The sequence below is a fragment of the Clarias gariepinus genome, chromosome 10, assembly GCF_024256425.1.
Source record: "Clarias gariepinus isolate MV-2021 ecotype Netherlands chromosome 10, CGAR_prim_01v2, whole genome shotgun sequence".
In the NCBI taxonomy this organism is placed as follows: Eukaryota; Metazoa; Chordata; class Actinopteri; order Siluriformes; family Clariidae; genus Clarias; species Clarias gariepinus.
The window spans coordinates 25,544,670-25,568,878 of record NC_071109.1 but is presented as its reverse complement, the minus strand read 5'-3'; the positions used below and the strand labels follow the sequence as shown (position 1 = coordinate 25,568,878).

General features: G+C 38.1%; 1 protein-coding gene across 2 annotated transcripts in view; it reads right to left on the bottom strand.

Moving 5' to 3' along the window:
- Positions 1-3,005: 3,005 nt before the first annotated feature.
- Positions 3,006-24,209, bottom strand: part of macrod1 (mono-ADP ribosylhydrolase 1) — a 92,561-nt gene continuing 71,357 nt past the window's right edge. The window contains exons 6-11 of one of the 2 annotated variants that reach the window (XM_053506015.1): positions 15,072-15,193; positions 10,336-10,366; positions 7,726-7,799; positions 4,397-4,478; positions 3,817-3,844; positions 3,006-3,316 (exon numbers count right to left, since the gene is read on the bottom strand). In XM_053506015.1, the coding sequence (XP_053361990.1) occupies positions 3,304-3,316; positions 3,817-3,844; positions 4,397-4,478; positions 7,726-7,799; positions 10,336-10,366; positions 15,072-15,193 (350 nt within the window). In that variant the 3' untranslated portion in view covers positions 3,006-3,303. The remainder of the gene's footprint in view (positions 3,317-3,816; positions 3,845-4,396; positions 4,479-7,725; positions 7,800-10,335; positions 10,367-15,071; positions 15,194-24,209) is intronic. The other variant, XM_053506016.1, reaches the window with a different exon arrangement.

Genomic DNA, 24,209 nt, shown 5'->3' with positions numbered 1-24,209 from the left:
AAACACTTTAGAGCATCTCAGTTCCAGTGAGGAGAAACTCTGTCAGCAGCTCTCCATCCTGCATTTAGCACACCAGTAGTGCAAATTAAATAACACTTCAGTAAGCAGGACAGACATAGACTGAGCATGAGAGAGAAGGATGAAGAAGAGAGAGAGAGAGAGAGAGAGTGCTGTGAAAGTGCTGTCTTATCAGCACTTTCTCTCTCTCTCTCTCTCGATTTAGGATAATTACTCTCCTGCACTTTCTCTCTTTCATTCCCTCATTCCCTCCTGTCTCTTTCTTCCTCGGTTCCATATTACACACGGCTCATCTGATGACAGTACCTGAGCTGCCCACTGCTTATTAAAAAATGAACACGGCTTCAGACGAGTTCATCAAACTCTCCTTTACACTATCTTTCTCTCTCAGGCGCTTACTCGCCGTCCTCCTCCTCGGGGGAAGAGCAGAGTAGATAAAGATGAAGAAGAATGTGACATTGTGCAACGTCTGGGTGGAGAAAATGTTGTGGAAACAAAAAGCACTGCATTAAAAGAATGACTCTCTTGCGACTGCTAGTTTGGCTAATGTGCACTTGATTTAAAATCAATATTTCAAAACGTTTGCTCTATTTTGAAGCGTTCTGCTGGTGCTGCTCTATTGCCTCTCGCTACCACCGAGGCACAGGGTGTAATTAATGAAAGTTGCATTAAGAAGAGGACTGGCCATTCATTCAGTGGGAGGAATGGGATTTAATGAGAATCCTTCATCATAGCGACCTACATAAACTACACAGCAAAGGAAGAAAGAGTGCATTTTCATTGTAGGTTAAGTGTTATGAGCACTGGCCTGCAAGAATGCCTGTGAATAGGTTACAATATGCCTGATATCTTTTTAAAACTTATTTCCAGTTGAGAAATATACCTTTATATGTAATGTTCAGATCCATTATAAGAGCCTAAAATAATGGTGTTCTAATCATACCTTTCCCGCAAATCCACATTTTATTGCCCACGATTTCTATTGAATTTTTTGAGTCTACATTAAAAGAGAAGAAAGGAAATGCGACATACAGTAGAAGTACAAAGTTTGGAGACAAGTTTGGATTTATTTTCTACTTCCTAGAACAATTCTCTTTTCTTTTTCCTTTTTTTTTTTTAAATATGCAAATATCACATATGGCATTAGATAATTAAATAACAACAACAGTCCTTGAATAGATGCAAAAACAGTACTGTTAAGTACATTTGCAAAACCCAACAAGCACTACGATGAACCTGGCTCTCATGAAGACCAGAGCATAAGTAGCAGACGATAATCTCTGGAGATTATTGCATATTTTGGATGCCTTTAGTATTGTTTTACAATATAGAATGTAATAAAAAAAGAAATCAGATCAGGGCAGATCATGGAATTAAAAGGTGTGTCCAAACTTTTGACTGGGAGTCAATGCCTCCAAATACAAATGTAGAACCTTAGCTACTTCATGCTCCTTTTAAATAAGGTTAGAAGCCAATCCAATATAAATGAATTGCTTAAAAGCTTGAATGTAATGCTTCAGAATTTCAAGTTCAACAAATGTGATGCAATGTTTGCTTTTAAGTAAGGTAAATGCCATGAAAAAAGGTAAAAAAAGATACAAGAGTGTAATTTTACCTTCAAGATTTTTCCTTAGGTGGCACGGTGGCTTAGTGGTGTCGCCTTGCACCTCCTGTGTCCTAGTTCAATTCTTAGTCGAGTTTGATTGTAGTTTGCATATTCTCCCTGTGCTTGGTGGGTTTCCTCCGGTTTCTCCGGTTTCCTCCCACAGTACAAAGATTAGGTGCAGATTAGGTTAATTGCCATTCCCAAATTGCCCGTGGTGCATAAATGAGTGTGTGAGTGTGTGTGCTCTGCAATGGATCGGCACCCCGTCTCGTGCCCTAAGTTTCCTGGGATAGGCTGCAGGCCCCCAATGACCATGTATACAGGTTAAAGCTGTATAGACAATGAATGAGTGAGTTTTTTCCTTAGTAATCTATGAGTGGCGTTTAAGTCAAATCGAGATTTCTGATGAAATTTTCCGTGAATAAAGCCGTAAAACTGATCAACATTTCCAAAATACTTCAAGCAGAGTACGGTGATGATGGGAACTCCAAGCCGCAGTAAAACATTTGAATAGTGCAAACTTTTTAAAGAAGTCCGATGAACGACAATCCCGGCTGAGATGTCTCTGAGCCCCCTGCAGTCTTTCCAGTAAACAGGAACACCTGCATTTGTCTGTGGAAAGTGTATGCACGATCATTCAAAAACACCACATGCACATTACAGGAACTTGGCTAGTAGTTATTGCCCTATCTCCCGTACAGTGCTGACCTCACTCCAAGCTGTTTACACATTAAAGCACTTTCTACCTCAATGGCATCCAAGTACTAATGAAGCATGGAGATAATTGCATTAGTGTAGTCGGGAATAATATAGAGAAATAAAGAGAGTTTATTTAGTCTCACAACCGTGTTCTGTAGAACCTTAGCTACAAAAGTCCTTTAAAGGACTTCATGTATATGTGATCGCTAGCTAAATCATGATCTTAGGTTAGAAAATTACTGTACATTTTTGGCTGCTTAGTGACATGGTTTCGCAACTATCCCTTCTGAACAGCAAATGCAACTTCATCAATTTCATTCAACATCATTCTTTTTCAGGATATCTAAACTCTTTGTAAAATGTGTTTTAAATTGCATGTTTATTCATGTCTGAAAATAAGCACCTTTCAATATTTTGTAATTTTTCAATTCAGGATGTGGCTGGTGATGGCGACGGTGATTATGTTCCAAATAAGCGGTGACATTAACATTAATTACAATTATACGGTAATCTGGGTTCAAACAATTGATTAGTCATATCAGGTGTAACTGCTGTAAATCCTGTAAATATTGTAGAGAAGATTAAACCGGATTACACATTGCAGTCAAATCCTGTTTATCAGAACTAAGATGATGTATGGACAGAATCTTTTTGGATTCCAGAATGAACATCAAAGACATAATGAAACACTTGCCTTTTTTTTATTTTCTTCATGTGTGTGTGCGTGATGGCAGTCAACTTTAGTGCAACGACAAAAAAAGCAATCCTTTGATCAACAACATTCTGTAGCGGTGCAGTGAAAACTGACTAGTGCGATAAGAAATTACATGACGCTTGCCATCAAAAAAAAAAGAGAGAAAGAAATCAGAAGATTCAAAAATAATCAGTAGGTGTTGCCGGCAGGGCAGACGCTGGGGAAGCAGGAGCAGGTGATGAGTGCGGCATTCAACGCAGACTTTACATCCACTCATAATTTGCTTTTAGGAAGCGGATCTGTAAGTGAAGAACAATGCATTCAGCTGAGACGCTTCGCACGAGAAATCACGAAGATCACACATAGGTGTCACACTTGCACTGGCACGTAGCAACACTAACATGGAGCAGGGTTACACTCACACCACCTGTCAATTAAACTGCTTACAGAACAGATATAGGAAGTGATCACAGATACTTTTATGCTTAATAAAGGAAATAAGAATGATATTAAAGTTAGTAAGATCTGCGCTTCAGAAACTAGAAATTAAAATCAAAACAAAACAATTAAACCTTCTATTTGCAAGCCGAAACAAATATTATGGAAAATGTTAATATATTCAGTGTGTGAGTTTGTTAGCACTGCAAACTATTAACATATGCTTATCTATAAACATTACAGCTAAAGTACTGCCACTGATATGCATCTATTCCACTACATTTTTCAATTTTAATCTTGCAAAAAAAACACCAAAACAGCACATACACACACATAGATTAGGGCACACCATGCTCGTTACCTGTCCTTAACCAGTCTCTCTGATTGGTCTGCAGGATGAAAGGGGGTGGGGACAGAGAGGAGATTTTGAGGGGAGGAAAAAGAATGACTGACTAAATGTCTTTTCTCTCTGCAGGCTTAAACAAGTTTGGCATGCCGGATCCGAAGCACTGAACGCTGTTCTTTTCTACACCATGGACAGTGTGTTATTTGTTTAGAAAGGCAAAATAACATTAGAGATGATTGAAAGTGACAGCCCCAGTCCCATGGCGTGTACTATGCTTGATCAAACTAGATTAATGTTGACAACAATTGAAGGGGAAAAAAAATTATGCGGAAAATAAAAAGCCAGGCCGCAGAATTTAATGCAATCTAATAGATGCCGGGCTCAGAGTGACTTTTGGCTGGTGTCATTGGAAAAAAGCCCTTTAGCAGAGAGGACAACTGGGACCACTGTGTGTTTGTTTGTTTGTGTGTGCGTGTGTGTCCAAGATAGAGTGGAAAATAGTGAGAATATATATGTGCCAGAGTGAAAAATGTCTTTTCCTTAAGCTAGAGGAAGAGAAAGTGTTTTAAAAAAGAAAAGTAAGATAGTAACAGACCTTTTGGAAAGTAGGCAGGAAGTCTGCTCTTGTACAGATCCTCATCTGACTTAAGGAAAACGCAGAAGATGACCCGGTCCAACTGATAAGACAGACAAAAAATGAATAAATAAAAATCAGCGAAGAGAAGGAGAATGCTAAAGAGATCTTTTGCAATAATACTACACTTCACTACACATCACCAGTATAACCCCAGTTTGAGCAAATCCTTACATCTAGAATGATGACTTAGGAGTAACGGAGGCAGCAATTAAAGAAACTGAAGAGTCTAAAATATTCTCCAAACTCAGTCCACAAGCCTATGAGCTCATTCATCAGCTTGAATACAAATTCGTCTGCGAATTCATCAACAAGCTCATCCACAAGCTCTTTTAATCCTGTGAGCAGATGCAGAGACGGCTAACTGAGGCTAAAGGCTCGTTTATGCATAGCCACAAAATCACAGACAAACCTGCACACACACACGCACACACACATGAAATCACTGTCCATTAAATGTTATATAACCAGCATCCGGGTGTCATGTGAACTGGGTGTCATTCACTTACAGTACAGACACACTCGACTAGACTCTGTTCTCTTCAGCTTCAGCGCTTAGAGATGCAAAGCTGCGCTGCACAATTAAGTGTCATTTAATCAAGATTACAATTCTTGCTTCGTGTTTAATTACAGGCTGTATAGGGATACTGTTAACTTTTGTTTCCATGCACACTGCACATTATAGATGCACTACACATATCTCAGATTCTCTACTGAGGGTGTGACATGATGTTGAATTTAAACATAAAAAAAAAAACGTACAAAAGTTTTCAATCTTTTTCAAAATTTCAATCTAAGACCAAAAACTAACTTTAACAGTTATAAATCTATCTACCAAGTATTATTCCTGGAATTTCTAACAAAATTGCAGTATATCATGACTGAGAGAAGGCTTTTAATTAACAATACAGATTGTGATTCTGGTCCATTTGGTTAAATTTACCCAGCTGGACAATGTTAGACATTATTTCTAATTATGTTTTCTGTTAATATTGAAGTAAATAAGACCCAGCAAGCTGTATTTACAGTTCGGTTAAGTGCACATAATGGGGAATTTAATTAAGTTGTTATTTAGACCTCATGTATAGCCAGGGACAGTTAAGTCCTCTGGCAGTGCATCACACCACAACATGTGATGAAATATTTCATAAATGAAGGTGTGAAACCATTGACATTTATACAGATATTATATTATTAGATATTATATATTATACAGAAGACTTCGAGCACAGTACGGTGATGCGACTCAACAATTTTAGCAGCAGTAAAACATTTGAATGGTGCAAATGTTTTAAAGAAAGCCGTACGTCCGTGATGACGATCCTGGCCGAGGTGGCTCAGAGCTCACTGCAGTCATTTCTGTGAACATTCAGCAAGTGGAACACCTGATCTTTGAAAATCGTTGAATGATCATTTACCACTAACACTTGCACGTTACAGGAACTCAGCTGGGAGTTACTGCCACTTCACCCCTACAGTCCTGACATCGCTCCAAGCCATTTCCACGTTTGGGCTATTAACCAATTTCAGACGTGAAGCAGATAGTCCAAAAACATTTGACCTTCATGGCATTCAAGTAGTACCAGTAAAACACTTGGATAAGTGCATTAGTGTAGCAGGGGGTTGAATAGAGAAATAAAGGAAGTTTTTACTTTTATAAACGTATTCTGTTATTCTTCAAAATCAAAAGTATGTTTGGTGAAAACAGAAATGGCCTTTGAGCAATAGTAAATTATGTATATGACACTATTTAATATGGATTGCAAATTACATGTTTTAAATATCATTTTATTAACTTTAATTAAAGTGAGCTGTGAGCCTGGCAGATGTGTGCGTGGATGTCTTACCAATCAAACCATCAGCACATTTTCTTTACAGAATAGCACGAATTAACAAAAGCTTGGGCATAATTTTATTAATGTGACAACTGGAAACTGAATTCAAAGATTGCTAAAAATAACTTGCATCACACGCACAGTTCATGGAGTGCAAACCAGTGCAAACTTCTATAGAGCTTATCTTGTGTGCAGGGTCGTGGGGGACCCAAACCTGCATGGTTTAAGAGAGAGGGAGAAAAGGAAAGAACCTAAAGAAAATCCACAAGAACATGTAAACTCCTTGCACACAGGCCCGAGGTGGGAATCAAACCCTCGGCCGTGAAGGTGCGAGGCCACAATGCTAACCACTAGTACATTAAAAAGAAAAAGAAAAGCATTCCAAAAAATGATGTACTGGATCAAGTGCTATTTTATAAGCTTTGCAATAATAATAATAATAATAATAATAATAATAAGCCATGTTCAAATTAACAAAATTTAAAAACAATATATCTACTTTCAGATGTTTGTTTAATGCAAAAAATGTCTCCCTGAAATATTGTCCAATACCTTTATAGTTTTACATCTGTCTTACTACACACAATGTTTTAATCATTGTGATTTAATGCAAAAAATCTTTATGTTCCTGAAAAAATACTGAATTATGATCAGACTTGTCAGTTTGTCCACATAACCACCGTTTCGTATGTTCCTGCTTTCTCTTGATCACCTGAAAATTCTTTCTCTTCCCTAACACCTGTTTTGTCCTCTTTCCTTTAGTTTTCCCTTTCCTTCAGCAGATATCTCTCATCTGCCTCTCTTTCCCTTCCTGTCTCGCCCGTGCTCGCTAATTTGGTGTGTGTTGTTGGTGTAGTGTGGCTGGTGGGGGGAGGAGAAGCCTTGTTAATTAGGACTCTCTAATTAGCTCGTTTCTGTCACTGCACAGAACTGTAGAGGCTTGAGGAACTGTCAGCGAGTCAGCACGTAGGCTTAGGACCGGATGGACTGAGTGACAGTGAGATAGAGTGAGAGAGAGAAAGAGAAAGACAGACAGAGAGAGACAAAAAAGGCAGGCAGTTTACCTGATGCTTCATTACGTGTTAAATCTACCTTGGGATTTATTTTTTTCCACCAAGGAATGACTCCTCTGTGAGTGTGTGTGTATGTACTATATGAGACACAGTGCACACAGCAGATAGAAACTAGTAAAACCGACCTTGTCCTACCAGATTAGTTAAAACGTTGTGTTCTGAAAATTTTAATATACCACCTTTCTCCTTATTTTTTAGCGTGAACCCAACAGACGGTTAAGAATACTTACCTAGAATAGTACGCAAGCATGTGATAAAGATGAGACAGAACCTACGTCCCTCTGTGACCACCATGACAACATGATGCACTATTCAGCTTCATACAAAAACAGCAGCAGCTATAAAAGAACCCCAACAGGGAGTTTGCCCCGCTCACACACACCTGCGCTGGGTTGTCCTCCAGGTATTCTCTTACTGTCTTCAGAGCCACTTCCACTGCCTGCTCAGGTGGATATCCTTCATCACACACACCACAGACAACATATAAACGTTACTAGATACACACTAATGACATCACACATATATTCTTAATAGACTGTAGTGTAATACAACACATTTGCACATAGGACTTTTGACCACCAATCAAAACAAAGCTATTCTTAAATGTGTCATCTGACAAATTTTCTGCCACTAGTCAGACTAACATCTGAAACATGTGAAACAGGACACATACTGTAGACTATAGGCCCCTTTTCTGCGTTCTCGTTGCTGATTGTCTTAGATAGTATGCCATTCCTTCCACCCAAAAAGACAGCAGCCAGTTTCAATCCCTCGACCCCAATTGATAGTCATGTCATTGTAAGGATTTGAATGTGTAATCTCTAAAACCTATGTGTGGAAACTCATAGTGTCCTTTTTGAATAAAAGAAACATTACCTCTTATTATTAGATGATAAGGAAAGTAATGTGTGTGTTTTGCAGTAATACCCAGTCTATCCTCCTGTTCAAGATATTATACAAAGCATTATAAAACACCGAAGCTGGTTTTTACCTTAAAATTTATTTTCCTATATTAGCACACCGTGAAGTGTTTTAATCCACCAAAGCAGATTTTCCAATGATTTGTAGTATGCTCAATAAAGAACAACATGGCATACTTTTAATCTGCTAATAGTTACAGTATATTTAATGTTGTGCGCAATCTCACAATAGAATGACCGCATTTTTAGGGAAAAAATAACAAATGCCTTCTGACCAATCAGGATTCAATAGTGTTGTGACCTGATGTTGACTGGTATTAACTTTAACTACCTCTACAATCCATAAAGAGGAATAATCCTTGTCTAGATAACTAACAGACAACATTAGCAATATTATAGTAATAATTAATAACAATAGTATTAATTATTAATATTTATTTATGTAATTATGGACAATAATAATAACATTACTACTATTCTTATGATTACTATGATGATGATGATGATGATGATGATGATTACTTCCCATAATTACATAATCTAATATGATAAATAAAGAATTAATACATTATGAATATAATATTACTAATGTTATTATTATTATTATTATTATTATTATTATTAATAACAAAAACAGCAACATTAAAAATAGTATATGAATTATTATTAATATAAGTATGAATTATTAATTTAATTATTAATGTATGCCATTATTGATCATAACAACAACCATAACAATAACAATAATAATAATAATATTATTATTACAGTGCCAGTCTAAGGATTGGACACAACCTCTAAGCCCATGATCCTTTGCAGCAGAGGTAAGTTTTGGTCTTGCTTTCCTGTGAATGTCTTCATGAGATGGTTTTTGCAAATGCACTTGACCCTACTGTTCTTGCAATAACTATTCCAAAGCAATTATAACAAAATAATTACCTAATGCCATAAGTGTTTTAAAATCTCCAGTATAGTTTCAGAACGTAGAAAAACTAAATTCACACTAGTCAGAAGTTTGCACACACCAGTCAAAACAAGTCTGGATTTATTTCACATTCTGGCAAAACTTACATCTGCTGCAGAGAAGTTGTTGATTTAGAGTTACCAGCCTTAAAAATCACCCATTAAAACACCTTAGATTAGAGCTGTTATGAAGGCTTTACAGAGCATAACTAGCAGATAGATCTCAATATCAACTGTTCAGAGGAGATTATTGCATAATTTGGATGCCTTCAGCATTGTGTTACAGTGTAGATAATTTCTCTCACTCACAACTAACAGCTTAATTATGTACTGTATCCACTAGAGGATTTATTAAGCTTAACAGAATGCTAGTGAACTTCATTTAGAGCACTCAGTAACAGATTTGAAAGTAGACCAGAAGGATCTTTTTTATTTAGTATCAGTGATTTCTGTCAGCATCTGTCTCTATACCATCTCCTGCCTCCTGTTGTGACTGTGGAAACCAATTACAATCATTTAAGATCTGAGAAAATGAAATACCTAACATTGTTATGTGCCAAGTCTATTTCTTTCTTCTATACATACAGTATTATTGAAATGTTGATTCACATGCACTGATGTTAATGTAGAGTATTTCTCATAGTTAGTGCTGGATCTTACTTTAATCAGGGCACACAGATTACAATCTGCCTGACATACTTGCTCAACCTCCCAATCCTGCTTAATCTCAACATCTACTTTGTGTATCTAAATAATCCCGCATTGCTACTGCAACCGATATCCACTGAAAGCAATCCAGAAAGAAATCAGCTCTTGTCTTATAAACAGCTGCAAAGCTCTGATCATGATGAACAACTGTGAGCATCTTTATAAGCAGCGCTAATGAAAAACCACAGGCATCACAGAATGTAACATTATTAGTAAAAAAAAAAAAAAGACTGCTTCACGAATGTATAACAAAAATATTATTGCAATTATGTGGAAATCCAAATGGAGCAAAACTGCTCTTGGGAATAACTGAAATAATGAGCTAAATTAATATTACATAAAAATGAGCATGAAACATTTTATATGTTTATGAACTAAGTGTCTTCAGCTCTGTCACTCACCATACACCCCGGTGGAGATACAGGGGAAAGCCTAGAGAGAGAGAGAGAGAGAGAGAGAGACAGAGAGATATAAAACACTAGAGGGTTATCCTTAACTATACAATAACACACCACTGCTTACGTATATAGGCACATTTACAATTAAATGTATTCAAACCACTCAGGATTAATCCTGATAAAATAGGCAAAAATGGGCATACTTAATGAAACACATTATTCGATCAAATTATTAGAGAATTAACATTACTATTACATTTTTATTATTACCATTAAGACTTTTGAGAAAATGTATTCCTTACAGAACAGTTTATTGAATCTTATTATAATAATTTGCCATTTTGGAGTATACCATGTCGCACAAATTACTGCCATTTATTGGAATATTGAATGAATGAATGTGCATACATTAATGTTTGCACACTAATAATTATGGTTTAAAAATTTGTTTCCAAATATGTGCGTATCTTAATGACAAATGAATTGACACATTATGAAAAACAAGCTTTCACGGAATGAATGACAATGTGACTATGCCTTCTTCACAGTCACTTCCAGATAAAGTCATTAGATTTAAGTGGAAAGAATGCTGAAATTAAGTTTTGACATTGTTGTTAGTGCAGTGAAAGAGAAGACCTTTTATAGCCAATTAAGCCACTCTAACAACTTAAACAGATAGGCCTACAGTATATCAATATAATAAACATATCTAAAGTTTTTATTGCACCAAAAACATTGGTTGATATGGAAAAAACAAAGTGTGTGATGTATTATGAACCATAGCTGTTATGCTAAACTGCAGTCCCACAGTACCTGTGCTGACAAGTTATGGTAGCAAAGGTGCCATTACAGTGGCAGTGACATTACAGCTTTAGTAGTAATTGCTTTTTTATAGACTGAGTGCTATCAAAAGTGTATTAATTAATAACCTACAGTAGTAGCATAAAGCCAGGCAATAGATAAGGAATAAAGCACAATGGAAAGTTCTATATTTAGAAAGTGCTATTAAATTTATAATTAAACAATTACACATAATGAATAAAATTCTGTTCTCTGTTCATTGGGTGTGCAACACATCACCAAACTCGGTTCAGGTCATATAGCTGTTTTTAGTCACGAATTTGATCATTTTTTTGGATCAGGGACAAAAAACAACAAGGGGAAATGAGAAGACATATATACTTATTCTTCTCATTTATTATTATAGAAGTTATAACACAAACAAGAAACGTCTGTCCATTGTCTTAAATAAAAACAACATTAAAACATTTAAATAAAATCCTAAAATATTCAATACTTAACTGCGAAGCTAAAGTGAGCCATAAGCGGTATTATGTTTCTTTTGTACTTTTTTGAGATATTTTTAATGAATTGAATATTAAAAATTATTAGAATACTTTTTATAATCTTTTAAAAACATATATATTAAAGAAATAATATATATGACATTTTTTTTTTTGCAATGTGGTGGTAGAATGTGGAGTTTACATGTTCTCCTGGCTTGGATCATGCAAAGGTGATATAAGACTGTTCATAGTGTGTGTGTGTGTGTGTGTGTGTGTGTGTGTGTGTGTGTGTGTGTGTTTGTGTGCACTTCTGTCCTAAGAAGACTTGGCACCCCATTCAGGGTTAATCCTTGGGGTCTATAAAAGGCTAAATAATAACTGATAGATAGGGGAATATGCCCAAATGTAACACTGCATAGAGGCAGTTAATTTTTATTTTGAACTTTGATGTTTAAACATTGCAATTAATGAATGGTTGACATGTGTGCCAAACTGCTAAATCTGTTTATCATTATGCTTTAGATTATGTGAAAAGACATTAGAACATTAGAACAAGAGCATTAATATAAACTCTTGATTCAAATAGCATCTGGCACTACTATCATGGCTCTATTACAAAAGATTAATCAGTGTTTGTTAGGAAATATAACAAAATATAACAGTGTACAGCAATGCAACAGGGTTAAATAATCGCCTTGCATCAAGCAAAGAAAACAACTAAGAAAATTGCTAAATATACTGGAATTATTAATATTAAAAAAATGAAACGTTAGTGTTGAACTGACAACTGCAAAAGTGAAGTGTGGTTAAAATAAAATCATTAATGACTGTGATCAGAGATTCAGAGGTCTTGTGGTTTTATGAGTCCAGGTTGACCCTATTCCAGAGCGATGGGCGAGTCAGGGTAAGAAGGGAAGCACATGAAGCAATGCAGCCGTCATGCATAGTGCCCACTGTGGAAGTCTCTTGAGGCAGTGTTAGGATTCACGACCTGAATGTACTGAATGACCAGGTTATCAAATTTTTTTTTTCCGACGACACAGACATATTTCAGGTCGAATGAAATTTTGGTGCCTGTTTTTTTTTTTTTTTTTTTTTTTTTTGCCAATAATAAATGGTGAAAGTATGAAAGTATGTAAACATGAATAAGTGCACATTCCCTCAAACAAACTAAAGTATTTTAAATCTTTTCACATTTTCAATGAACATAATTATAATATGCAATAAAATTGGAAAATCTTATCCATTAATTTATGTCTTTACAGTATAGTAGAGATGGTAGCCTCTTCTTAGTAGACATTGATTGAATAGAATTTATTCGATGTCACCCACCATTTAGAAAGACTCCAGTGATGTGTCAATTTAAGACTAATAAGGTATATACAGTACATATACTGTAAAGACATTACCCTTTAAAGTCTATCAAAAAAAATTGAAGTCATCTTTAACTAAATTAAGACTCTAAGGGCTATTTATAGTATTAATGTCAAAGTTCATATGATACACAAATGCTGATATAAACTGACAGGCTTTCAAACCGTTTATAAGTTAAACAGAGCAGCATCAGATCTCAGCCACACACTAACAATTATGGTGACAACGTATAATACAAAGTGCTTAGCACCTGAGAGCTCAGCTTGATTTGTGCCACAGCCGTCAGCTTTTTAAAGCACATTAAAAAAAAAAAAGCCCTCAAAGTTTGTTACAACTGTATATATATTCTAATAAAACTTTAAGGCCATGGTGGTGAAGGGTACACAGAAGGCACACACACACACACACACACACTGTATGTCTGCTTGCAGGTATTTGTGTTGATGTGTCAATGTGGGCAGAGGTGTGTAACGAACAGCGCTGGCAGAGAAATGAGAAAGTCCGGCCAATAAAATGTAGCTCTACCTGAACAAAATCCATAAAGTCCATATTTCAGGCAGTCCTTGTAGATTTCTGCACCCAGAAGGAGTATCAGATCTCAACCAAATGTCTCTGTTATAGTCATGCAGATAATATTATATGATGCATGAAAGTATGAGGGCTTAAAGCAAAAAAAACATGAACATGTGCACATTCTCCCGAATAAACTAAAGCCTTCAATTAACCTAATCATAATATGCGATAAAAATACCAACCAAGCAGTTGAAGAATTTTATCCAGTATTTTATTTCTTTCTGGTAGATATGGAAGGCTCTTCTTAGTAGACATTAATTAAATAGAATTCATTTAGTGTCACTCACCGTTTGGAGAGAGGTTTAAGTGACATGTCAATTTCCGGCTAAGCTAAATACAGTACGTATACTGTAAACCGCGGTACATTTTTTATATCAGTGTGTTTTCGTGGGAGGTATGGGTAGCGTAGTGGTTAGCGCTGTTTGCTCACGCCTCCAGGGTTAAGGTTTTGAGTCCCACCTTGGTGTGCATGAAATTTGCCTGTTCGTTCCATGCCTGTTGGGTTTCCACAAAGTGCTCCAGTTTCCTTCCACGGTCCAAAGCGGTGCATAGTACGCTAACTGCCGTTTCCAAAGAGTCCATTTGTAAAGAACCAAAGATGCTGAAAATCCATGGAATCCATTTAAAGAGTCATCGACACCAACAGGAATAATGCCCAGGGATATTTTCTGGACTGCCTCCATTTTATCCATTCAACCTTATTACTAGCCTATAAAACCATAAATGCTGTGTACCGATGTTCTCAGCAGAGGGACAAAGAGAAAAATATTCATTAGTAGAGACTTCCCGCTGAGTCTGACACAGACCACTGATCCAGGTGGAAATTATATCGGTCCGTTCAATATATCCAACCTAGGGTTTAGGCGCTATGTGCCTCGATTAGGTTTCCATCTTATATTTTATATTTTTATCCTCTGAACATTTGATGCAGTAGATGTCTGACTGTTCTGTTCTTAAATTATAAATAAATCAAACACCCACGTTTGGGAATGTAAAATGATCATTTTTTTTCCCCTGGTGCATACTGGATGAAATGAATCTACATGTCTGTTGTTTTATCGCTCTGCATAGACACCCTTTTCAGTTCAATTTGAAGTTAAATTAATCTTGTTTATTTATTTGGATTCAGACTGAAACGAGCACAAGGCAGAGGATTATAACTGCTATACTGTGGTAGTTTGAGTGACGAATCCTGGTGGATAGACAGGGCCGGATTGTCATTGTGATGGAATGACAGAATGCGATCACTTGGCTGCAAAGACTCTATTGAGTTTCATTTGAACACATTGCATTGTGCAATTATTTTTAATACCAGCAAATACACTTTAGATATATGTATCTATGACAGATGAGCCATAGTTGAGTGGTTTTATTCAGGCTTGTCACAGCAGACAGGTGCACATCTATATGTACGTGAACTGCAGACAGAATTCAGTGCATCTATAATCTAGAGAAACCTACTGCCCTAAAAGTGTGTGTCCTTTTTTTCAAGTGTTGTTCTCTCACCACTGTCCGCAGCTTTTTCTCAGTCGCTGTGCGTAGACAGTTATAATAACAGTCTCGGAGCGCTCGTTTCTCCTTCTCTCCCACAGAGCCGTGAGCTATTGGCCCCACGGTGTGAATAATGTCTGAGACAAAAGAAAAAAAGAAGAACAGAAATAGTTATGAATTATTGAAAAAAAAAAACCCTTCATTTAACTATTCCGACATTCCCTCTTCCATTTTTAATCCTGGCTCTAATCATAACTGAGCGTGACTTCAAACACACGCTTTCAAACCTTCGTGTGACCCTTCACACAAGTAGCGCATAGTCCTTAAGCACCCTCTTCACGTTTCCTTTTCGTCTATAGACACTCCACTGAAGAGGCAGGACTTCAGCAGTAATCAGGTGTTACTCATGGTTTTACCTCAACACCACAACAAAGACACACATCATTTTGAAAAGGAAATAAATAATGACCGCGACATCAACCTTTTATTTCACACGTCAGCTGCTGGCTGTCATCTTTCCACCCTCATGTGTTTTGTTCTGTCTAGACGTTCTTCCCCTAAGCTAATCAGCGTTCTTTTCCATTGCTATTTCTGATCCTTTCCTTTTTTTTTGGTTTTTCCTCCTTCCACATATCGGTGATTTCTAATCATTTTTCTTCTTGACTTTTAAACATTGTGCCATCTTTAAACTCGTTGCTCCTCACTCTTTCCTTCAACCTTTCACTTCTCTTCTGTTCCTTGTCTCTGACAATAAACGAATCTGAGTCACATACTAGTGCTTCTGCTTTCTCCCCTAATCCTTGACTTCATCTGAAATTGCAAACATATTTTATCCAAAATAACTGAAGAGATCTTCCCGATAGCTTATTTTACACACTCACCGGCCAATTTAATAGAAATTGAATTTTTCAGTGAGCCAATGCGTGTAGGCGCATGTCAAGTTGTTCCCATCACACATCAGAATGGAAAATAAAAATCGCAGTGATTTCAGGGGTTTTGACCATGCCATGGTTGGTGGTACCAGACAAGCTGTGTTGAGTATTTCCTAGGATTTGTACTACAGTCCCCAGAGATCTGTGGTTACCAGAAAAGCATCTTACAACACAACAAATGTCAAACCTTCTGCCGCATGTAAACATGTCATGACATTGCCTGGACCTATCCGTCTCATTTCCTTCTTTCTGGCCACAAGGATCTCCCCCTCATCTCTCTCTCTCTAGTCCTCTCATCAAGGTTATGTCCAGTGCCAGAATTTATGGCCTTGCACCGTGTTTACTTGCCTCGAATCTCTTAAACAGATGTATGCAGCACTGCCATACATCAAATCAGTGCCTGAAAAGACAGGAAATAGAATAGCGCGGACATAACAAGCTTAAAAAAAAAAGTTAGGGGGAGCTTTGTGGAAAAGAGAACCAAAGCGATCTCGATTCACAGTTAGGCTACTGATTGTTGTTGACAAGGAGAATCGTGTTCCAATGACCCAGGTCCACTGACTGTTCCTGCTTTGCCCTTAAGGGAAGCACTTAACCCCCTGCCAGTCCGGAAGAGCTGTAACACGTGTATCTACCTTCTCAGTGTCTACCTCTTCCCTCAGGACATGTGTCGAGCGGAGAACACACTCCTAATGTACTTTAGCTAGAAAGGTGCTAAGGTGAAAAAAAAAAAAACGAGTAACCTAAAATAAAAACAACAACAAGAGAAATGGTGGAAAATGTGTCGAAATTGTTCATTGAGAGAGAGAGAGAGAGAGAGAGAGAGAGAGAGAGAGAGAGATATGAGAGGATAAGGGTGTGGAAACCCAGGTGCAGTTAAAGGTTAAAGCCTGCTAAAGGACAAAGCCCAGGGGGTAAAGGAGCAGTTCTTTCACATGCTGTTTTGTCATATGTGTGTGTGTGTGTGGCTGTGTGTGTGTGCCTGTCTGTCAAACAGAGGAATAACAATGTTTCCTGACTAGCAAGGCATTACGCCAAAGGGGGTTCGAACAAATGAATGGAAAATCCACTATATTCAGCATGAGCAGTTTGAAAAAATAATTATTTTACATTCATAAGTCCTCAATTTCTTTCAACCAGCCTGCCTCCTTTTTGAACACTTTCTAAGAAAAGGCATCACTTATGGAAAAAAGTGAAATTTGGAGCTCTGGGGAAAACCTAAGGGCTCTTCAGGGACTTTCACTCGCAGACGTAAAAGAAAATATTAAAGATAATTCTTATCTCATTCATTTACTAACCAATATCATCATCATCATCATCATCGTCATCATCGTCATCATCATCCATCAGCACAACAACCCTATAATCACCTTTAATCCAATTTTCACTCCGACTCCAACTCTAACCGTAATCCTGCCGCCGAAGTCTCATCTACCGTCTCCATCATTTCTCCTACGCTCCCTTAGATGTGTCCCGTTGCCTTAGAAACACACAAATTAAAGTGCTAATTTCAAAATGCCCTTTTTAAAGTAGAAAACGCACTGGTAATTGGTAACATTAAGAAAACATGCAGATTGCTTGTTAATTGCCCATTTTGTCACTTCAAAATGAGACTATTTTTTTCATGCTTTCCCAGTAATTTGTTGTACCCTCCCATGATTTTTAATGGCTCTAGACTAACATGCTGTGTGTGCGTGTGTGTGTCTGTATACGCACACGTGTGGCTGTGTTTGTGTGTGCAGGCGTGTGTGTCTATGTGTGTGTGTGTGGGTGTGTGAATGTGTGTGAGAGAGAAAATCAAACACCTGTGGTCGTTCCACATGCTGATTCTCTATTAGCATCTGTCTCTTTTCAGCATGCCTGAGGTGTGAGACATTAAGGTGAAAAAGGCAAAACATGAGCTTCATCACTGCTATTGTTCTGCTGCCATGCTCCTCCTCGACCCAGCTGCAACGGTTTCTCTTAGAATCGAGGGTTTTTGAAAGTATACAAGTGAATTCGTTAGATTTCTGGAAAAATAAGTACACTGCCCGGCCAAAAAAAAGGCACAAGCTCCAATATTTTGTTGGACCGCTTCTTGCCCTCGATTATGGCCGTGGCATCGTTTCCATAAGCTTATGCAATGTCACAGCATTTATTTCAGGCCTAAGTCACATTTATTTTCATTTGCATTTATGGCATTTGGCAGACACCCTTATCCAGAAAGACTTACATTTTATCTCAATATACATTAGAGCAGTTGAGGGTTAAGGGCCTTGCTCAAGGGCCCAACGTATACTGTAGTACGTGTGACAACTTGGTAGTGCTGGGGTTCGAACCTGGGACCTTCTGATCAGTAATCCAACCCATTAACCACTGAGCTACCTCTGCCCCTAACCTTTCTTCATTGTATTGATTATGACTGCTGCGAAAGGTCTTTCTCCAGCACAACTTAAAGATTATAAATAGGGTTAAGATCTGGACTTTGTTGAGTGCAATTCATGTGTGAAAATGATGTCTCATGCTCCCCGAACCACTCTTCCACAAAATGAGCCGATGAATCCTGACATCTTCATCTCAGAATATTCCTGTGCCATCAGGGAGGAAGAAATCTATTGATGGAAAAACCTGGTGATTCGTTATGTTCAGGTCTTCATCTGACCTCATCTTTTGGGCACATAATGTTGCTGACTTGAACTGAAGCTTTTGAGAAGAACTTTTGTGTTTAAGTGATCTCCCATCAGGATGTTTTCCTGACCACATTTTCTTTTCGAAGATGCTGGTTCACCACTATCCCTGAAGGTTTTTAATAATACGTTTATCTTGTTTTCAGCTAAACCATAATAATCACTACAGTAATTATCCAGTGGAAGGCTCTTCCCTATTTCCTTAGTTAAATACAGGTGGTCTATAATTTGATCATCAGAGTTATTATGGTCCATCCATCCATCCATCATGTATACCGCTTACCCTGTGTAGAGTTGTGCGCGACCTGAAGCTTAAGAGCATAAGGTGGGGCACATCCTAAATGGGTTGCCCATTCATCACAGTGCGCAAGAGCACACAATCACACACTCCAGGCAATTTTGAAATGTTTTGGTGGGAGTGGGAGGAAACCCAGCAAGCACAAGGAGAACATCCAAACACCACACACAGATTAAGGTCAAGATTTAAACCTCCAAACCTGATGCATTTTAAGGGACAGTGCTATCCACTAAGCTGCCCTTATTTAAAAAAAAAAGGATTTCCGGCATTACTGATAAGGAAGATAAGCGTCTAACTCCAGTTAAACGTCGATTACTGTACTTTGCATCCGTCCTGGCCCGGCGTTCTCTTTTATTAAAGTGGAAGGATGCCACGTCACCCACTCAGGACCAGTGGCTCAGGGATATTATGTCCTGTTTGTCCTTGAAAATTTCAACAGGAGTGGGGACCCTTTCTCCACTTTTTCAAAATAAATATATAGTTTAATCCTATTCTTACAGTATTTGAGTGGTTGGTTTTTTTACCTCCTTTTTGTGTGCCTATAAAACCCAGACTTCCAATTCCATGTTTTTGTTTCTTTCTCTTCCTTCTTTAAATATGCCTGGTGTCTAGCCTTAGGCATGTATGGCTTACTTGGAGTTAGGGATGGGTGGGTTGGGGGGGGGGGGGGGGGGGGGGGGGGTGTAGGGGTTTGTAAGAGGTTTATAAATACAATACAACAGTACAAGTGTGCCTTAAAACGCACACTACATTTGCTTTATGTCACTGTTTAAAATTAATTAAAAATATATATTTATAATCAATATTGTTGATAAAAAAAAAAAGAAAACGGCTTTAATCTGGTCAGTTCTTGGAGTGAATATAAAGCACGGGGCAATTATGAGTCACCAACTGACTTACTGATATGATTTTGGAGCATAATCTGAGAAGTGCGAGGTAACCAATGAACATGACACAGACAGTACACCAAGTTCAGAGTGTGTGAGGTACGTAGGATTGTGCCACCAATAAAAAAATTAAAGTTGCAATTTAAAGCAATTGCAAATATTGGTTGAAAACCCTTATTTATTTATTTATTTATTTATTTATTATAGTACACGGTGACAAATCCCATTGGCCATTTGAGGTAATGATTTGATTGGACAAAGCATGTAAAATGGAGATCTTTATCAGAAGTTCATAGGATATCGAAGTGAAATTTATCCATAACCTTTTTTAAATGTCTTTTAAGGACAAAAAAAAGGTGACCTTTTGATATAAAGCCTAATAACCACTAATAAATCGCATGTGTGCAAGTCAGGTCAGGCTGGACTAGTGAGGTACATCAATTCATATTCCTGTAACATGTTGCTGCTCAGTCAGTGCTCTCTACAATATAATACATCTTCCTGAAGTCCTGAAGTGATCCGTCACTGAGTTATTGACTGGTGTCACTGATAAACCCTACCACAACCCTGTTAGAGAACATCCAGATTGTTTGGTTTCTGCAAGTAACATCAGTTCATAACTTAAAAATAGTTAAAAGTTAAGGGGTTTTGACCTCAGTCTTTTTTTCAACATCAAGACATAGGCCTTTCTTGACACACACACACACGCACGCACATATGCATGGACTCGCACCTCTTTCCACCCACTCTCTTAGTCGACCTTAGCCAGTCTCGGTCTTCTGTGCTCATTGAAGCACATCCATAAGCAGCTAAGCAAAGGAGCACAAAAGGAGGCCAACATCTGAAATACAAAGCCTGAGAAAGGAACAGGCAGAGAATATGAGGCTCTTCACCTTCTCTTCCTCTATAGGCCACCCGTCCACCTGCCTCCACCCTCTCGCTCCACTTGGCCCCCTCCGAGCCGAATGGAGAGCAGGTGCATCGATTTCAAAAGAGTCAGTGAAGTTGAACGAGGGAGGAGAGAGAAGACGAGGGGCAGCGCTCTTTAACGGCTTGAAGACTTAAACGTGCTTCGCGTGAATAGGAATTAATAAAACATGCATTTTATGCGTAAAATATATTCTATTTTGTGTGTGTACAGTGCGCGTGTAAAGCAAAAGCAAGTCTAATTAGAGATCTTTTAAAGATCATTTTCTCTCTCTGTATCAGCCTGATCTTTGTGTCTGTGTGCGCGCACGTCATTGGACACCCTGCAAACCCCCCTTTCACATTCATAGACACACACACACTCTTTCTTTCTGCTCTACACAGAAACACTGCTCTGTCGCGATTCTTATCAAGGGTAAAGTGCAGGTTAATTTGTTTTATCTTTACTTTATATTTTGTTTTAATTATTTTTAGGTATTTATTTTTTTAGGGCTGTGGAATAAATCATTTAAGTTTCCATTATTTCTTATTGGAAAATTCGCTTTGATTTACAAGTGTTTTGAAATACAAGCCTGCCTCTAGAACGAATTATGCTCGTAATCCAAGGTTCCACTGTATATTACTTTTCTCTACAACTTGCATCCATTACAAGGTTTGACCTAAACATCAAATTAAGTATTTTCCAAGAAAAATCTGCAAATTGTACATGTGACAGAGTACAGACTTTGCATTCAGAAAACTAAAGCCAGAGAGGAATATGTTGAGGAAAAAAGGAATGGTATGAGTCCAAGAGAGGAAAGTGGTGTTCATCTGGCCTGTGAGGATTTTAATTAGTGTTAATTGGCCACTAAGGGAAATGAGACCTCTGTGTGTGTGTGTGTGTGTGTGTTGTTGAAGCCACTCAGCCCTCCCCTCTCCTCTGCTTAGTGATGGTTGCTGTTTGTACGCTGGTTAAATCCCCGGTCAGGTCCTGTATTGGTACACAGGTGGGCAGAGGGATCGCACACGGTCTGCCTCACACACACTGCTGACATCCTCTGGGTCAGCCACCCTACAGACCTCTCTCACACCTTTCTTCCTCCTTCCCTCATGGATCTCAGACTGGTAGATAAACTACCTCAAATGCACGTATAATACCATGTGATGCGTAACAAATCCAGGTAAAGATGGGCAGTGGACCCTTTGCACTATGGTTATGAGATACTATCGTCTGAAATAACATTAGTATCCAAAATATCCTCTTATAAGACGTGACTGAGCAATGATCCGTTGCCAATCGTCCCGAAATATCGAAGAAAAATCTCACTAATGACATCTGAAATCTTTTTCATTTCTGTTCCTGATTCTGCAATAAGCGGTAATGTTCCTGCTTTAATGATTTTTTTTGTTCCCACCTGTTCTACCTCCTTGCTCCTCACATTTCCTGCCAAACTTTCAATCCCTTCCTATGTTTTGCTCTTTGCCATCTTCCCTTGCCATCTTCCCTTTTGCAGCCTCCATTTCTCTCTCTCTCTCTCTCTCTCTCTCTCACACACACACACATACACACACACACACCTGGAATCACTGGATGCTGCCTAATTGCATCTTTCTACCGCCCACCACTGAGCACTAAACACAAACAGATGCACACACACGCACGCACGCATCCTCAAACACACAAAGTGAAGACATATGGTGCACATGCGCACACAAACAGCACTTCGATTAATGTGGTCAAAACAACAACATAATGTACACAGACATGCTGCCCAACCTCTCAGTGAGAACAGAAAGAGAACAAACAAGCGACACACTTCTGAGTGTGCGCACACACACACACACACACACACACACACACACACACACACACATAAGCAGACAAGATCTGTCAGTTTGAGCAAAGCCTTAAAAACCCAGATAAGAAAACCTGCTATTTGCAGGCCAGATGCTGATCCCTGCTACTGGATCTTTTCCACTAATGCTTAAAGATTATGTAAACACATCCCACTGGCTAGACATGGGAATCACAGAGCAACTGACTGTATAGCATGACTGCAAATGTTAAAACAAACAAAAAAAAAATACACTGACTAGCGAAGAAAAGTCAGACCCTCTAACATTCGTGTTTGACACTTGATTCGTGATCACAATTTGTATGAAATGTGTGAAAATTTCCTTATACATTTAGTTCCCAATAAACACTCCTTTACACTCTAGAATAAATCCTGGAATATCCTGGGGTCAGGGATAGCTCAGTGGACTACGGTTTGAAAGGTCCCAGGTTTAAACCCCACGACCACCAAGTTGCCACTGTTGGGCCCTTGGCCCTTGAGCCTTGACCCTCAACTGAGTTCAAAATGAAGTCGCTCTGGATGAAGGAGTCTGCAAAATGCCCAAATGAATATGGCTGCTCCAACAGGGAAGAAAACTATAGATGTGATACGCTGATCATTCAGGTCATCAGCTGCCACATAACATTGCTGAGTCCAGACCTGACCAACTGAAGCACCCACCAGATCATAACACCACCTCCAGAGGCTTGTACAGTGGCCACTATGCATGATGGGTGCATCACTTCATGTGCTTCCTTTCGTCCTCTGACACGCCAAAGCCAAATATTTTGCTCCCTAATAAATGATTAGTTTCACAAAAAAATTGTTTATAATCACACAGCTGGTTAGTTACAACTGTAAGTTCTCACCACAATAGAAATGGAAATGCTCTTAGTTTCATTATAAAACATTGCTGTGAATTTTACTGTAAATGTTTTATTTTTTCACAATGCAACTTCACACATGCATTTTCTACTGGGCGCGCAAAGCATCGCAAAACCTCCGTAGGTTATGTACAGGAAACAGAAATGATTAATTTCCTTTGAGTATTTCAGTTCGATTTGTTTATTCATTTGTCATGTGACTCTCATACAGTACATTACACAGGAAAAAGAATTGAACGTTTCTTTTCATGAGTCTTACAGTCGGAGTTGTCCGAACAATAATGATCCAAACTTTCTATCACTAATTCCTTCCACAAAGTTGACATTTCAGTACTATACTTCCAGGTTTAAATATCATGTTAAGCCAATTCCAGTCATTTTAAATTTCCTTAGTTGTCATTGCTGCTTAAGACTGGGGAATAATATGACCTGTCTAAAATATTTCTCTTTTTCAGCCATGAAGGATACAGAACCTATCATATTAAAGATTATTCAAGATATGTATAAAAACTTGACCTGATTATAGACCTGAGTGGCGGTGTTGACAGTTTCCTCAACTACAACGTTGTTCAATCTGAAGTTGTGCATTAATTTTCCATAACAGCACATCTGACAGTAGCTCCAGATTTGTAATTCAAATGATTGCTTTATATTAATGGACTTCTTCTAATGTATCTTGCCTGGCCAAAAAAAAAAAAAAAAAAAAGTCACAGATTGGATTTCAATAAGCAAGTACTTAAGAGCC